The sequence below is a fragment of the Selaginella moellendorffii genome, unplaced genomic scaffold (genome assembly GCF_000143415.4).
Source record: "Selaginella moellendorffii unplaced genomic scaffold, v1.0 SELMOscaffold_137, whole genome shotgun sequence".
In the NCBI taxonomy this organism is placed as follows: Eukaryota; Viridiplantae; Streptophyta; class Lycopodiopsida; order Selaginellales; family Selaginellaceae; genus Selaginella; species Selaginella moellendorffii.
The window spans coordinates 139,226-155,828 of record NW_003314398.1 but is presented as its reverse complement, the minus strand read 5'-3'; the positions used below and the strand labels follow the sequence as shown (position 1 = coordinate 155,828).

General features: G+C 43.8%; 2 protein-coding genes across 2 annotated transcripts; both read left to right on the top strand.

Annotated features, from left to right (window-relative positions):
* The first annotated feature begins 11,192 nt into the window (after positions 1–11,192).
* On the top strand, positions 11,193–14,001 carry LOC9629459 (receptor-like cytoplasmic kinase 185). Its single transcript, XM_024666204.1, has 8 exons — positions 11,193–11,574; positions 11,658–11,768; positions 11,828–12,196; positions 12,259–12,495; positions 12,547–12,930; positions 12,981–13,224; positions 13,274–13,421; positions 13,476–14,001. The coding sequence occupies exons 1-8, from the start codon at positions 11,466–11,468 to the stop codon at positions 13,911–13,913; spliced, it is 2,040 nt and encodes a 679-aa protein (XP_024521972.1). The 5' UTR covers positions 11,193–11,465; the 3' UTR covers positions 13,914–14,001.
* A 199-nt stretch (positions 14,002–14,200) lies between these two features.
* On the top strand, positions 14,201–15,985 carry LOC9629233 (probable xyloglucan 6-xylosyltransferase 1). The gene has a single exon (XM_002992527.2). It carries the CDS (start codon positions 14,355–14,357, stop codon positions 15,594–15,596), a length of 1,242 nt encoding a protein of 413 aa, XP_002992573.1. The 5' UTR covers positions 14,201–14,354; the 3' UTR covers positions 15,597–15,985.
* Positions 15,986–16,603: the final 618 nt, after the last annotated feature.

Here is a 16,603-nt window from a genome sequence, read left to right as displayed (position 1 = left end):
TCTCAAACATTACAAGAAGGTGATTATTCTACACTTACTTCATTATTAAAGTTGAAGAATTTAGTTGGTCGTACTATTCGGTAGGCTTTGAAACTTCAGATATATAATTTTGATATTGTTCATTGCATAAAGAGTTCTATGGTTAATATTGATGCCCTTTTTTGAAATTCTTTTCTTTCTTCGCTCTCTTCTCATGTTTCTGACAAGCTTATTATTTTAGCATTTATGGATTTTGTAACAAGGATTTCGTGCTGTTAGTAGTTGTTGTACTTGATATTTAATGTCCACAAGGTGTAAAGCAAGATTTATCTTCTTTTGACAAGGTTTATGAGGATCAAAAGGTTGGGCTGTGGATCCAAAGACTTCATAACGGATTTGAGAATTCTACATCAGTTGATGATGACTTGCCATTTTGGCATTTATATTTTTGATATCATCTTGACGATGATCTTCTTTATTTTGTGGAGATGAATTTTAATGATCATTTATGGTTGGTGGTGCCATCAATCTTTATTTCACATTTTTTCCATGCCTACTATGATTGTTCTATTCTATATGAGTATATAAGACATCGTTATGTAACTGAAAAGCTATGCAATTCTTTTTATTAGTTTGAGATATAACATGATATTATTTAGTATATGCATAGTTGTGTTTGGTGCCAAGTTCATAATATTCCCCTTCGTGTTGCGAAAGAATGGTTGGAGTTAATTGCATTTTCCCATCTATTTGAGTTAATAGCATTTGATTTGATAAACGGTTGACTATTAATAATGAATATGTCATTATTGCTTTTGATTACTTGACTCACTAGGTGGAAATTGGTGATCTTGCTAGTGTGTCTACAATTATTATTAGATACTTCCTCCTCAATTCAATGGTGTTTCAACAATCTTGTCTAAAGCTAATTCTTTCAAATAGTAATCCTACAATTATGGCTGAGACATTTCGTATTTTAACATTTTAGGTGGGGATATGCAACACTTTCATAAGTGTTTATCATCCACAGTCAAATGGTTTGTTGGAATGACTTGTTCGGACCTTCAAAGGGATGATTGAGAAGTATATGAACTTTCAACATTTAAATTGGGATGGTTATATGCCATCTTTTCAGTATGCATATGTCATAGGGTGCAAAGTTTTGTTGGTGCTTCACTATATAAACGGTGCAAAGTTTTGTTAGTGCTTCACTATATAAACTCCTATATGGTCATGATCCAATATTACCAACAAAATTGAGTTTGCATTTGCGATTGCTACAAACTACCGATGTTAAGTCTTAGGATTAGTATTTGATGAACATTTTTCCACTTATCTAAACAAAGTTTGCTAAACATGCGGGACAACAACAGCGCTACAACTCCCATCATTATCCACCTGTGGAGTACAAACTGGATGACTTAGTGTTAATTTATTTTCCCAATCTTACGGTATGTGGTTTGTCTAAGGGGTTCCTTGCTTAGTATTGGTTGTTATGACAGGTTGAATCACAACTTTATGAGGTTTGGCATAATGTCCAATAAGCCAATCCTTTGGAAATTATGCATGTGCAATAGTTGAAACGCTTTATACAAAAGAATGAAGAACAATTGACACCACTACAAATCCACTGATGCCATCTTCTAATGCTCCTCCAAATCCCAGCTCATCCACAAATGAATCTTTATTATCTTCTATCATTCCAAGAGGAGGGGATGATGTGAGGTCTAAATGTATAGCTATGATGTGGTATATTAATATTAGCATAATGGGATTTTGGTAACTGTTGGATTAGTTTTAATCTGGACCACTCCATCCTGTGTATAAGCTAGGGTTTTTGGGCTAATTGATATGCACATTTCTGTATTTCCTACCATATTCTATACATTTATATATTTAAATAAAAATATTTTCAGTCATTATTTTAAATTTATTTTATTTCGATTATTTTTTATATTCACTATGTGAGTGTATGGAATATAAAAAGAGAATATAGAAAATGTGGATATCAATTAGTATATAATAACAAGTGGTTCAGATTGAAACCAATTCAACGGCTACTAAAATCCCACTACGCTAATATTAGTATACAACATCATAGTTGTACACTTGGACCTCACGTCATCCCCTCCTCTCAGAATAATAGAAGATCATCAAAGTTCTCTCGTGGATGGACTAGGATCTAGAGGAACATCAGGAGGAGGTATCAATGGATTTATAGATCGTGCCAATTGTTCCTGATCCCTTTCTATGAAGCATTTTAGTCATTACATATACAAAATTTTTAGAGGATCAGTCTGTTGAATGCTATGCCAAACCTCATAAACTTGCAGTCCAACTTGCCACAACACTCGATACGGTCCTTTCTACTGAGCAAAGAGCCCCTTAGATAAACTATGTATTATAATATGGGGAAAATGGATTAACACCAAGTCATCCACTTTGTACTCCTGAGGTGGACAATGATGGGAGTTGTAGTATTATTATTGTCCCACTTGTATGTAGCCCAGGTGTTTAACAAACTCTGCTCGGACAAGTGGAAGAATGCTTATTAAATATTGATCCCACAACTTAGCATTGGCAACCCACGGCAATCACAAAGGTAAACCTAACTCCGTTGGTAGTATTGGATTATGACTATATAGAAGTTTATATGATGAAGCACCAATAGAACTCTACACTTCTGTGACATATGTATATGGAAGAGACAACAAATAACCATCTCAATCCAAACGTTGAAAGTTCATATACTTCACAATCATCCTGTTGAAGGTCCAAACGAGCTATTCTACCAAACCATCTGACTATGGATGATAAGCACTTGTGAAAGTGTGGCATATCCCCAACTGAGATAAACGTAAAATGCCTCAACCATAAATGGGGAATTATTATCCAAAAGAATCAACTCTAGACAGGAATGCTGGAACACCACTCGATTGAGAAAGAAGTATTTAACAACAATTGTAGATGTGTAAGCAAGAGTATTGACTTCCACCCAGTGAGTTAAGAAGTCAAAAACAATAATGATATAGTCATAGCTAGTAGTTGATCGTAAAAAAAGTCCCATCAAATCAAAAACCACCAACTCAAACAAATGGGAAATTACAATTGACTCCGTTCTTTCGTAGCACGAAGAGGAGTATTACAAGCTTGGCACCAAATGCAGATATGCATATATTAGATAACATCATGTCGTAGAAAGATGATTAACAAAAACAATCAAAATACTACACCTTGCACAAAAATTGTTGTACATTATTCACACACTTTGGAATATAGAACTTTAAAATAGCCACAAATTTGTAGGAATTAACTTGCAAACCCTTACGAGAAATATGATACCCAAGATAAGTTGTGTCCTTGGGACCCAAACATACACTTCGACCACTTTAACTTAAAACCAACTTTCCATAGCTGATCCAACATCTTATGGATCATTAAAAAGATGATCAACAAAATAATTGAGATATTGCACCTTTCCTAAAAAGTATTACACATCATTCATACAATTTGGAGTAAGGTACTTTAGAATAGCCACAAATTTTTCAAAATCAAGTTGCAAACCTTTAGAAAAAATATGGTATCCAAGATAAATCATATCCTTGGACCCAAATACAGACTTCGACTACTTTATCTTTATATCAACTTTTTGTAGTTAATCTAACACCTTGCGAACATCACAGATGTGTTCTTCCCACGTCCCTTTCGAGTGGATCAAGACATCATCGATGAAGTCAACAATCACCTTTAGCATATCCAAAACATTTCGTCCATTATCCGCTAGAAAATTACTAGAGCATTATTCAAACTAAACAACATCATTAAGAACTAATACAAACTAAATAGTGTAAAAAAACAATCTTAGAAATATCTTCTTTGGCAATTAGTACTTGCTAGTACCCAAAAGCAAGATTTAACTTGGTGAACCAATGACTTCTCCCTAGATAATCTAATAGATCAATAGTGTGAGGAAGAAGGTATATATCTGGGATCGTCACTTTGTTTAATGAACAATAATTGATGCAAAAACGAATATTCCCATCAAGTTTCATTACAAGAAGAGGTTCACATGCCCAACTTTTGAATAACACCCTTTTCCAATATCTGCTTGATATTTGAATGTAAAATCTTGTTCTTTGGGTGATTGATGATGAATTAGAACCTTGATTGGATGAGCATCTATAATTAAAATAAAATGATGTGTAGTAATCTTAGCCCTAGACGACAGGTCAAATTCAAAGAGATCAACATACTCTATCATAACTTGGTCAACCGCTCCAATATAAAAACCATCAGAGGGATTGAAAGAGGGAAGAGAGGAATAAAACAAAAATATAGAAAGAAGCAATAGGGAAACAAAAGTGATGGAAGCAAAAGTAAAAGTAAAGGGACGAAAAAGTATAGAAGTGAGAGGAATGGAAGAAATATAAAGAAATATGAGATAAGGGGGAGAAACCTCAAAGTCATATTTGGCATGATTGTACCACAACCAATTTATACCAAAGATGAGGTCAAAAACTTGATTCATCACCACCTGCAATGATTACAACTTAAGCTCAAGATTGCCCACACGCACAACTAAGTATTTATTCTATATATATGTGTGTGTACAACTGTTGCCATAAAGAATAAAAATTAGCTCTACCGCATAACATAAATGTAAACAACAATGTATAGCAATAAGCTGAGCAATAAAAGATAAACTTAAATTTGTATTAACCAACACAGAGAGAATAATAGACCTCTTGTTATAAAAACAAGCTTGGAAAGTAAACATTGGATAAATTGATGCCAAGTGAACCCCTTGATGATACTCTTGACAGAAAGATGGAGGGGTCACTAACTTATTCACACAAAGTCTTTTTGTTACTCATGCAATTCCTTGTTTCCTAGATGCATCTCGATGTCTAAACCTTTCACTGCAACAACACAAATAGAATGTTGTTGACGCCAAAGTCTCCCCTCAGGAAATGGAGGTTATTAATTCGAAAAATGCCAACAACACTTATAAATGTGACCAACTTCATTATATGCCTAGTAGTAGACATCACGGCCACAACTATATTCTTATTCTAGTCCTTAAATATGAGCAATAGCAATATCAACCTTTATTAGAACAGAACTATCTCCCATAGAAAGTGGAGTTAAATGATGTGTAGTGAAAAGTGAAAGAAGTGATATCTCACAACGTTGTGCCAAACAAAGGGCATTGTTAAGGATGGCTAGAGTAAGTGTATATATAAGTCTTATTAGGTCTTGATGAAGTGTTGGCCATAACATTCCCAACTTAATTCACTCCGACATATTTGGCTTCACACGAAGCAAGAGGCTTAAAAAATAAACGCTAAATTGCATTACCAACTCAAATGACCCTTAACAAAGACAATGCAATTGTTAAAAAGCATCATCACAATTGTCAATATATCCAAATATAAGTTTGAAGATGTTCGGGAGAATACTCCAATCCTCACGAATGGTTGCACTTAAACCATTGTACCACTACAATGCCATCCCATTGAGACACATGGGAAATTCAAACAAACATTAAGCATCATCCCAAAAATGATATGTGGCAATCACCATGAAGTGATCAAACCAATAGTACACATCATCCCCAAGATTCCCACGAAAAAACCCCAGTTAGATGCGAGGATTGGTAGCAAGAGTAAAAGGAGTTATATATCAACACTCTTTAAGGATAATCAAAGCTGCTTCTATGTAAATACATGGAATATGAAAAAAAAAAAAATTACAGAAAATGTGCATATCAATTAGCCTAAAAACCCTAGTTTATATACAAAACCGAGTAGTTCAGATTAAAATCAATCTGACGGCTACCAAAATCCCACTATACTAATATTAGTATATAGTATCATAGTTGTACACTTGACCTCATAACTAGTTTTTAAAGATTATTAATTTTTATTTTAATTTTATCTAAATAAAGTAAAAATAATATAAATATGAACTTACTTTAATTTTTAATTTTGATTTGCATGTTTTTTTGCTTTGAGTAATTTTTATATTAATTTTAATAAAGTAACATTTTTATTTTTTAATATCAATATGTGAGGGCCAAGTGTACGGCTACGATGCCGTATACTAATATTAGCGTAGTGGATTTTGGTAGCCGTCGGATTGGTTTCAATCCGGACCACTCGCTCCTGTATATAAGCTAGGGTTTTTGAGCTAATTGATATGCACATTTCTATATTCCCTTTCCATATTCCATGCACTCACATTGGTGGAGATGAGGGGCACCTTTGATTGTCCCTGGGGAGTGCTTGGATTTGGGATTTCGGTTTAAATTTAGCTTTTGCATTGTCTAGATCTAGCTTTTTCCATTTCCTTTCTTTTGTTCTTTCCTTTCAGGATTTTGGTTTAGATCTAGCTTTTTGCATTGTCTAGATCTACCATTTCTTTCCAGCTTTTTGTCATTTCTCTTCTTTTGCTCTTTCTTTTTCATTCATTTTCATGGCCGATCCGCAATCTCCTCCTTTGACTCTAGAGCAACAGTTGGTTCAATTGCTTGATGCTATGCGCTTGCAATTGAACAACCAAACTCAGTTGATGGCGGCATTCACGGCACATGGTACAACTCCTCTTGCTTTTGGTGCCAATCCTCGCGTTCGGCCGGAGTTCTTTCATGGGAATCCTGGGGATGATGTGTACCATTGGTTCGATCACTTCACGGTGATTGCCACATATCATTCTTGGGATGATGCTCGACGTTTGCGTGAGTTCCCCACATGTCTCCAGGGGACGGCATTGCAGTGGTACAATGGATTGAGCGCAGCTACTCGTGGCGATTGGAGTGTTCTTCCGGACGTCTTCAAACGCGCCTTCGGACACGCCGACGATTGTGATGATGCCTTCCAACAATTGCATCGTCTTCGCCAAGGGCCATCTGAGTCAGTGATGCAATTTGGTGTTCGTTTCCGAAGTCTTTTGCTTCGTGCGGAGCCAAATATGTCGGAGCGGATCAAGCTAGGAATGCTGTGGCCAGCACTTCGTCAAGATCTTGTCGGACTTGTGCATGCACTTGCTCCTGCCACTCTTGACGATGCTCTTCGCTTGGCACAACGTTATGAGACGTCGCCTCTTCCACTTCTTGCTACACGTCCTTCAACTCCACTTCCTATGAGTGATGGTCCTGTTCCCATGGAGGTTGATGCTGCTGCTACTCGAGTCCAAGGACAAGGGCGAGGACGTGGTCGTGGCCGTGACCTTCGTTGCTGGGCATGTGATGAAGTTGGTCATACTTATCAGCGTTGTCGGCGCTTTCCGGATTGGCGACCTCCATTTCCTGGGTGGAGACCTTGGCGTCAGCAACATCCCGTTGGTGCTGCTGCGGTGGAAGGTTTGGATACCGAGGTGCATTCGGGAAACGAGGAGTCGCACGAGTAATGGAGGGACCTTGCGCGAATAAGTTAGTGACCCCTCCATCTTTCTTTCGGGAGTATCATCAAGGGGTTCACTCGGCACCGGTTCATCCAGTGTTTACTTTCCAAGCTCGTTTTTATAACAAGAGGTCTCCTATTCTTCTCTCCGTGTTGGTTGATACAGGTTCGAGTTTATTTTCTATTGCTCAACCTGTTGCCACACGTTGTCATCTACACTTGCATCGTGCGGCGGATCCAGTTTTCATTCTTTATGGCAACGGCCGTACACATGCATGTGCACGAGATGAGGCGGACCTGGTTGTGCGTGTGGGCGATCTGGAGCTTGAGTTGCAGTCGTTGCGGGTGGTGCCGAGTCAAGCTTTTGACCTCATTCTTGGTATGGATTGGTTGCAGCACAATCATGCCAAGTGTGACTTTGAGGCTTCTCCCCCTTGTCTTATACTTCCTTATGTTTCATCCATTCCTCTCACTTCCGTACCTCTTCGTCCCTCTACTTCTACCTCTGCTTCCATTACTTTTGTTCCCCCACTATTTCCTCTTGTGTTTCCATCTTGTTCTACTCTTCCCTTTTCCGATCCCTCTGATGATCTTTGTGTTGCAGCTGTTGACCAGCTCATGAAGGAGTATTCTGATCTCTTTGAATTTGACCTATCGTCTGGGGCCAAGATTGCCACACGTCATCCCATTCCAACTAGGGATGCTCGTCCAATCAAGGTTCCTGTTCGTCGTCGGTCACCCAAGGAGATCAAGATTTTACGTGCAAACGTCAAGGAGATGTTGGAGAAGGGTGTTATTCGGAAGTCGCGGAGTCCTTGGGCATGTGAACCTCATCTTGTGACGAAGCCTGATGGGAGTATTCGTTTCTGCATCGACTATCGTCCGTTAAATGAAGTGACGATCCCGGACGTGTACCTTCTTCCTCACACTGCTGATCTCTTGGATCGTCTGGGGCGAAGTCGTTGGTTCACCAAGCTAGATCTTGCTTCTGGGTATTGGCAAGTACCGTTGGCTAAAGAAGATATTCCTAAGACTGCTTTTCGTACACCATTTGGTTTGTACGAGTTTTTGGTGATGCCGTTTGGTTTGAACAATGCTCCAGCAACTTTTCAGCGGATGATGGACGAGGTTCTTTGCGATATGCCGGAGGTGACGGCTGACTTCATTGATGATGTCTTGATCCACTCGGAGGGGACGTGGGAGGAGCATGTTCGTGATGTTTGTAAAGTGTTGGATCGGCTACGCGATGTTGGTTTAAAGCTGAAGCGGTCGAAGTGCGTGTTTGGGTCCAAGGACACAACTTATCTTGGGTACCGTATTTCTCGTGAGGGTTTGCAAGTTGATCCTGACAAACTTGTGGCTGTTCTAAAGTTCCCTACTCCGAAGTGTGTGAATGATGTGCAACGCTTTTTGGGTAAGGTGCAGTATCTCGGTCGTTTTGTGGATCATCTTTCCGATCTCACTACACCATTGCGAGCGTTGCTGAAGTCATCAACGTCATCTTTCATCTGGTCTCCCGATTGTGAGCGGGCGTTCGTGAATCTCAAAGAGCTATTGACGACTCCTCCGGTTTTGGCATATCCTGATTACACTCGACCTTTTATTTTGCGCGTGAATGCTTCTGACATTGGTCTTGGAGGTGTGTTGATGCAAGAGAGCTCGAGTGTGCCTGGTCAATGCCATCCCATTGCATATATAAGCCGTACATTACAACCAGCGGAGATGAACTACTCCACGACGGAGAAGGAGTGTTTAGCAGCAGTCTGGGGTTTCGAGAAACTTCATGCATATTTACATGGTTCTCGGACGTTACTTGAAGGTGACCATGCTGCTGTTACTTCATTATTGAAGCGGAAGAACCTGGTTGGTCGTACGGCTCGATGGGCTTTGAAGCTTCAGATATATGATTTCAATGTTGTTCATCGCCCAGGGAGTTCTATGGCTGATGCTGATGCCCTTTCTCGAGCTCCTCTTCCTTCTCCATTCACTTCTCATGTTTCTGACGAACCTGTTGTTCCAGCATCTGTGGATTTTCTAGATGAGGATTCTGTGCCGTCGGCGGTTGCTGTCCTTGACGTTCAGTGTCCACAGGGCGTAGAGCAAGATCTACCTTCTCTGGATGAGGTTCGCGAGGCTCAAAAGATTGAGTCGTGGATTCGAAGGCTTCGAGATGGGTTTGAGAATCCTGCATCACTTGCTGATGACTTGCCTTTTCGGCATTTACATTCTCAATATCGCCTTGAAGATGACCTTCTTTATTTTGTGGGGACGGATCCTGATGATCATTTACGGCTGGTGGTGCCTTCGGTGTTTATTCCGCGGTTTCTCCATGCCTACCATGATTCTCCTATTCTAAGTGGGCATATGGGACACCGTCGTGTCACCGAGAAGCTGCGCAGATTTTTCTATTGGCCAAAGATGCGACGTGATATTATCCGGTATGTGCGTAGCTGCGTTTGGTGCCAAGCTCGTAATACTCCCCCTTGTGCTGCGGAAGGACGGTTGGAGTCAATTGCAGTTTCTCGTCCATTTGAGTTGGTGGCGTTTGATCTTATGGGACCTTTTCCGCGATCGACTGCTAGCAATGAGTATGTTATTATTGCTTCTGACTACTTGACTCGTTGGGTGGAAGTTGGTGCTCTTGCTAGTGCCTCTGCAACTGCTGTTGGATACTTCCTCCTCAATCGAGTGGTATTCCAGCATTCTTGTCCAGAGCGGATTCTTTCGGATAATGGTCCTGCATTTATGGCTGAGGTATTTCATGTTTTGACATCTCGGTTGGGGATACGCCACACTTTTACGAGTGCTTATCATCCACAATCAGACGGTCTGGTGGAACAGCTCGTTCGGACATTCAAAGGGATGATTGCGAAGTATGTGAACTTTCAACATTCGGATTGGGATGGTTATTTGCCGTCTCTTCGGTATGCTTATGTCACAGGGGTGCAGAGTTCTGTTGGTGCTTCACCATATAAACTTCTATATGGTCATGATCCAATATTACCAACAGAGCTGGGTTTACCTTCGCGATTGCCACGAGCTCCTGATGTTAGGTCATGGGATCAATATTTGACAAGCATTCTTCCACTTGTCCGAGCAGAGTCTGCTGAACACTTAGGCCGCGTACAAGTGGGACAACAACGGCGCTACAATTCCCATCATTGTCCACCTGCGGAGTACAAAATGGATGATTTGGTGTTAGTCCGTTTTCCCCATCTTACGGTACGTGGTTTATCTAAGGGGCTCCTTGCGCAGTGGAAAGGACCGTATCGGGTGTTGCGGCAAGTTGGACCACAAGTTTATGAGGTTCGGCATGACGTTCAGCAGGCCGATCCTCCGAAGATTGTGCATGTGCAGCGGTTAAAACGCTTCATACAAAGGGATCAGGAGCAGTTAATACTGTCTACAGATCCACCGATGCCTCCTCCTGACGTTCCTCCAGATCCCGGCCCATCGACAAGAGAACCCTGACGGCCTTCCATTATTCCGAGAGGAGGGGATGATGTGAGGGCCAAGTGTACGGCTACGATGCCGTATACTAATATTAGCGTAGTGGATTTTGGTAGCCGTCGGATTGGTTTCAATCCGGACCACTCGCTCTTGTATATAAGCTAGGGTTTTTGAGCTAATTGATATGCACATTTCTGTATTCTCTTTCCATATTCCATGCACTCACAAATATAATTTTAACAAAATGCATCATTTTAAATATTTGGAATTTTATTACCTTTTAATTAGAATATGCTTAAGAATTTGGTTTCTCATGTACTGCATCCGTACAAAAGTATATATGTATTTGGATATGCCGCAGGGGGAAGAGAAAGAGAGGATTGCGTGCTGGGATTGTTGGTTTTTGCGCTTTCTTAGGGTTTGTAGCTGCGGCTAGGGCGCTCCATGCTAGATCTACAGGTATGTGCCGCAGCTCCGCCGATCTAGGCTCGTCTTTAGGAATGCCAGCGATCTCCCCAGACTGCGGCGCCCGCCCGGCGCCCAGCTTGCTCTAGTTGCTAGGGGTTTCGGTCGGGCAGAGGGATGGGGCCTCTCTGTTCGCCGTGAAACCGGCTTCTTCCACCAGGGGAAAGGAAAATGAAGATCTATTGCCGGAGATCAGAGCAGATCATCGTGGTCGTCGTGTTTGCGGGATTAATTGGAGTTCTCGCATTGGCTCTGGACGATTTTCCTGTTCCTAGACAAGGTAAAGTAGAGTGATTTCTTCCTTGTCGCTTTTTTTTTTTGTGCTTGAAGTGGCTAAGTGTCACGCTTGCTGTTTTCTTCTAGATCATACGCGCAGGTGGCTGCTCCAAGGTGTCAATGACACAGGCTTTTCAACGAACGCGCCGTCTGTGTCACCCACCGTGGCTGCTCCACCCGGAAAGTCGCCCTCTCCTGGTATGCATTCTTCTTTCTTTTTCTCATCTTTTTTGCCGACACTTTTTAGTGTCATCCAGGCTGCTGTGTGGACAATATGATGAACAGACCCGGTGGCGAGACTTGCTCCTGTGTCTATCCGATAGAGATCGGGCTACTTCTCGACAATGTGTCGTCCAACTTCATTAACTCCACCGTCGCCTTCCAGCACCAGCTCGCGTCCCAGCTCAAGCTCCAAGACCCGCAAGTGGTGATTACAGCATTCTATTATATTACTACCAGTGAGCTCAATATGTCCATTTATCTAGGCCCCCTGGTCGGTGTTAGTTTCTCATCCCAAGAGGCTACAAGCGTCAAGGCTTCTTTGGATGCTCACAAGGTTCGTTTCAACTCTTCTCTTGTGGGAAACTACACGCTTCTTCGTTTCAACCTTTTTGGCCCGGAACCTGGTAAGCTTGACGTGCTCTTTTGTGCATTAACTTATCGCCGTGTATTTGTTTTGTACGTGCAGTGTCTCCATCGCCCTCACCAGTTTTTGCACCTTCCCCATCAAGAAATCAGCCTCTATCGACGCCCACCAACAACCAATCCTCCGCTTCTGAAAGGCCCAAAGGGAAGGTTCGGCTGGGAATTATACTAGGAGTTGGTATTGCAATAGTGGCTTTGCTCTGCCTTTCTATACTATTCATTCGTAAACTGGCTCCTGGAAACAAAGAATCTGAAGAGAAGGCAAGCTTGACCAAGTCAGGTTGGTTCTCTAAACTAATAGTTCTGCAATTTTTAATTTTCTTTCATGCAGGTCACACGTCCTCTTTTACTAAAGCATCGGACCCTCCTCAAATGCTCTCTTTGTTAACTCGTCCAACAAGCACGCGAATATTTTCCTACGAGGATCTCAAAGAAGCAACGAATGGCTTTGATCCGGCTAACTTGTTAGGCGAAGGCGGCTTTGGACGTGTGTACCGAGGGAACTTGAAAGATGGAATGGCAGTAGCGATCAAGAGGCTCAGCAGTGGTGGTCATCAAGGCGATAAAGAGTTTTTGGTGGAGGTGGAAATGCTAAGCAGATTACACCATAGACATCTCGTGAAACTTGTCGGGTTTTTCAGTAGCCGGGATTCCTCACAGCATCTTCTCTGCTACGAACTTGTTCCTAATGGAAGTTTGGAGTCGTGGCTTCACGGTATGGATTTCGTGCTTGCAAGATCTATATTGTGCTAACATTACTCTCAGGACGACTTGGTGCAAACAACCCACTAGACTGGGATACACGAATGAAAATCGCAATCGGTGCAGCGAGAGGGCTGGCGTATCTACATGAAGACTGTCAACCTTGCGTTATTCACAGGGATTTCAAGGCTTCAAACATATTATTGGAAGACAACTTCCAAGCGAAAGTTGCCGATTTTGGTCTTGCCAAGCAGGCTCCGGAAGGACAAACAAGCTACGTCTCGACCCGGGTCATGGGAACTTTCGGGTAGGAATCTCTTTTTCGTATTCGCTACTACTGATGTTTCTTTGCACAGATATGTTGCTCCAGAGTACGCGATGACTGGACACTTACTTGTGAAAAGCGACGTCTACAGCTATGGCGTAGTCTTGCTTGAGTTGCTCTCCGGGAGAAAGCCCGTGGACATGGCACAGCCTACCGGCCAAGAGAATCTAGTCACCTGGGTGAGAAAGTGCATGGTTTTCGCTTTTACTTTTAGTGCTAACGATCATTCTCAGGCACGGCCTGTGCTCAAGGATGTCGATCACATCTACGACCTCGCAGATCCCCGACTAAACGGCCAGTACCCGCGGGAGGACTTCGCACAAGTTGCTGCGGTAGCTGCTGCTTGCGTCGCCCCGGAAACGAACCAGAGACCAACGATGGGCGAGGTGGTCCAGTCTCTCAAGATGGTGCAGCACAGCAACGAGTACACGCACAGCGGCGAGAGGGAAAACATGACGGTGGAGACCCCGGTGTCCCCGAGCATGTCGGACGGGACGTTTGCGACGAGCTGGCACAACCACAACACCCGGCAGACGTCGGCAACGTTTGAGTCGGATGGTACGTCGTCCTTCTTCTCCTCGGGCCCCTTCTCAGGCTTGGCAGCGCTGGACGAAGGCGAAGACGCGCAGCGCGGGCCGACCATGTCCGAGGATCTCCTCGAGGGAAGGTGATATGGATTGGTTTGTATGTAACTAATGCCATTCCTGGGAATAACAGTGGTCGAACTGATGGAAGCACAGTCTTCTCGGATTTTTCTAAGACCTTGAAAACGAGTCATTTACAGAGATTCTTCTTCCAAAGAGTAGGAGCTTTCCTTTGTCGTGAGATCTACGCTTGACGTTCCTGGCAGGGATTCGAGAACTATGGACTGGGTCGCAGAGAGGAGAAGAGAACACGGGGAAAAGAGTCAAGAAAAGACTGTAGGTTGTCGTCACTATGAGAGTGATCAATCGAGACAACCCACTCGATCGGTCAGGAGAAGCTTTCAATTGCCCTGTGGTCCATCCTCTTCTCCATGGATGGGGATCCACACTCGCGTGGACTTTACAGCACGAGCTCGTGCGATTTAAACACCATTTTCCCCGGCATTGACGATCATCGCAGCGAAGATCATGGCGAGCTCAGTCGCCAGTCCCCTGTTTTTCAAGAGGATTTGCTTGAGGAGCCCGGCGACGAGGAAGGCGATCAACAAACTCAAGATCACGGTGGTGTGCGGGGTCCTGACGATCCTAATGCTGCGAGGATCGATCGGAGCGGGCGAATTCGGCACGCCTCAGAAGGATTTCCACGAAATCCAGAGGCGCGTTCTCCGCGGTTTGGATCACTCTAGTCGAGCAATTCGCGGTGATCAATCGATCATTCCGTCGCTCCCTGGTGTGGATCACTCTAGAATAGCTTCCCAATCGATCGAGGCGAAGATCGAGCAGCATCCTTACAGATTGGGTCCAAAGATCAGCGACTGGGACGAGCAGAGGTCCAAATCGATCCAATCGCGGCCCACAAAGCTCCTCATGGTCACTGGATCGCAGCCCAATCCCTGCGACAACCCCACCGGCGACAATTTCCTGCTGCGATCGCTCAAGAACAAGATGGACTACGCACGGCTCCACGAAATCGAGGTGTTTTACAACACCGCCACCATGGACGACCAGCTCACGGGGTTTTGGGCCAAGCTGCCGCTCCTCCGCCGTCTGATGCTCGCGCGCCCGGAGATCGAATGGCTGTGGTGGCTCGACAGCGATGCCGTCGTCACAGACATAGCCTTCCAGATACCCCTGGCCAAGTACGCTGGTCACAATCTTGTGCTGCACGGATGGGCCTCCGAGGTGTACGTCACGGGCAGCTGGCTGGGTCTAAACACGGGCAGCTTTCTCATCCGGAATTGCCAGTGGTCGCTCGACCTTCTGGACGCCTGGGCGCCAATGGGGCCAAAAGGGACGGTCAGGATCAAGGCCGGTGAAATTCTGTCCCAGAATCTCCGGAATCGTCCGGTCTTTGAGGCCGACGATCAGTCCGCCCTCGTCTTTCTGCTCCGGAATAACCAGCAGATGTGGGGAGAGCGCGTGTTCTTGGAGAACTCGTATTACTTGCATGGCTACTGGGTGGCGCTGGTGGACCGATACGAGGAGATCATGGAGAAGAACCAGCCCGGGCCTGGAGACGAGCGCTGGCCCTTTGTGACGCATTTTGTGGGATGCAAGCCCTGCGGGAAGGATCCGGCGTACCCCGAAGAGAAATGCCGGGTGGGAATGGAGAGAGCTCTAAACTTCGGTGATAATCAGGTGCTCGCGAGGTATGGGCTTCGTCACAAACATCTCGGGACAACGGAGACGATCAATCTCGATAGTTCCTGAGACAAAAATCTAAGTTTTAAGGGTTCTAGGGGCAAATCATCCATGGATAAGGGCACTGCACGAGCCACAGGCATGATTTGCGCCATGCTACACGAGGTAAGAGAGCAAGATCCGTCGCTGCAAAAGGATGTTGGAGATCATCTCTCACTGCCGGAGCCAAACGCCCAAGATCAGATTGGAGACAATCAAAGTGCGATTGGAAAGGAGGCGCTGGTAATCTGGGCTTTGGACAAGGCTATGCCTGCGTGGAAATCGAGCTTGCCTCTGGATGTCTATACGAGAGTGTGGCTTGGGTTAAGGTGGTTCCTTGGGATGCATAGGCACAAGCAAGCTGTGACAACCCTTCTCAAGCATCACTATTAAAATTCCATCTGATCATTTTGCTCTCAGCTGATTGAGTTTGAGCTGACCATATGAAAGACAAAGCAAGCTTCTGGGCTTTTGACGTAGGTTGTATTTTCTGTTGAGAGCTCCATGGCGATGGTTGCATCGTTCCATCCAGCGAAGATTTGCAGGAAAGAGACGCATTCGCGGCTGCTCTGCGAAACTGCGGAGAGCACAGATCTCTGCGATCAAACGTCTTCGATCCGTCATAACTCTCCGCCAAGGGAGGATCACTAGGGAGATCTTTGATGGAGAGATGTGGTGAGCTGTCTCGGGTTACTATCACAGGATGGAGACCAAGAAGCTGTCGATACCTCTTCCAGAGAATGCTGGACCATCCCAGCGGCGACGTTGCAACTCGCTGGGCGCAGGGAATTCGCGGCTGCTGAAACCAAGAAAATCTACTCACTTGCAACTCCAAAGACAGTAATTGAGATTTAAGCATTGAAGAGGAGCATTGCAACCGCCTCATCACCGGACAATGGAACCTTTTGGAAGCCTTAAAATCAGTTTAATGGTTTATAGCAGGTTGGAGATGAGCAAATGCCCGGGAATACTTTGTAGTCGTCTGCTTTACACGCAAAAGGTTGCAAGTGCGAAACTCGCTGGAACCAACAAATTCT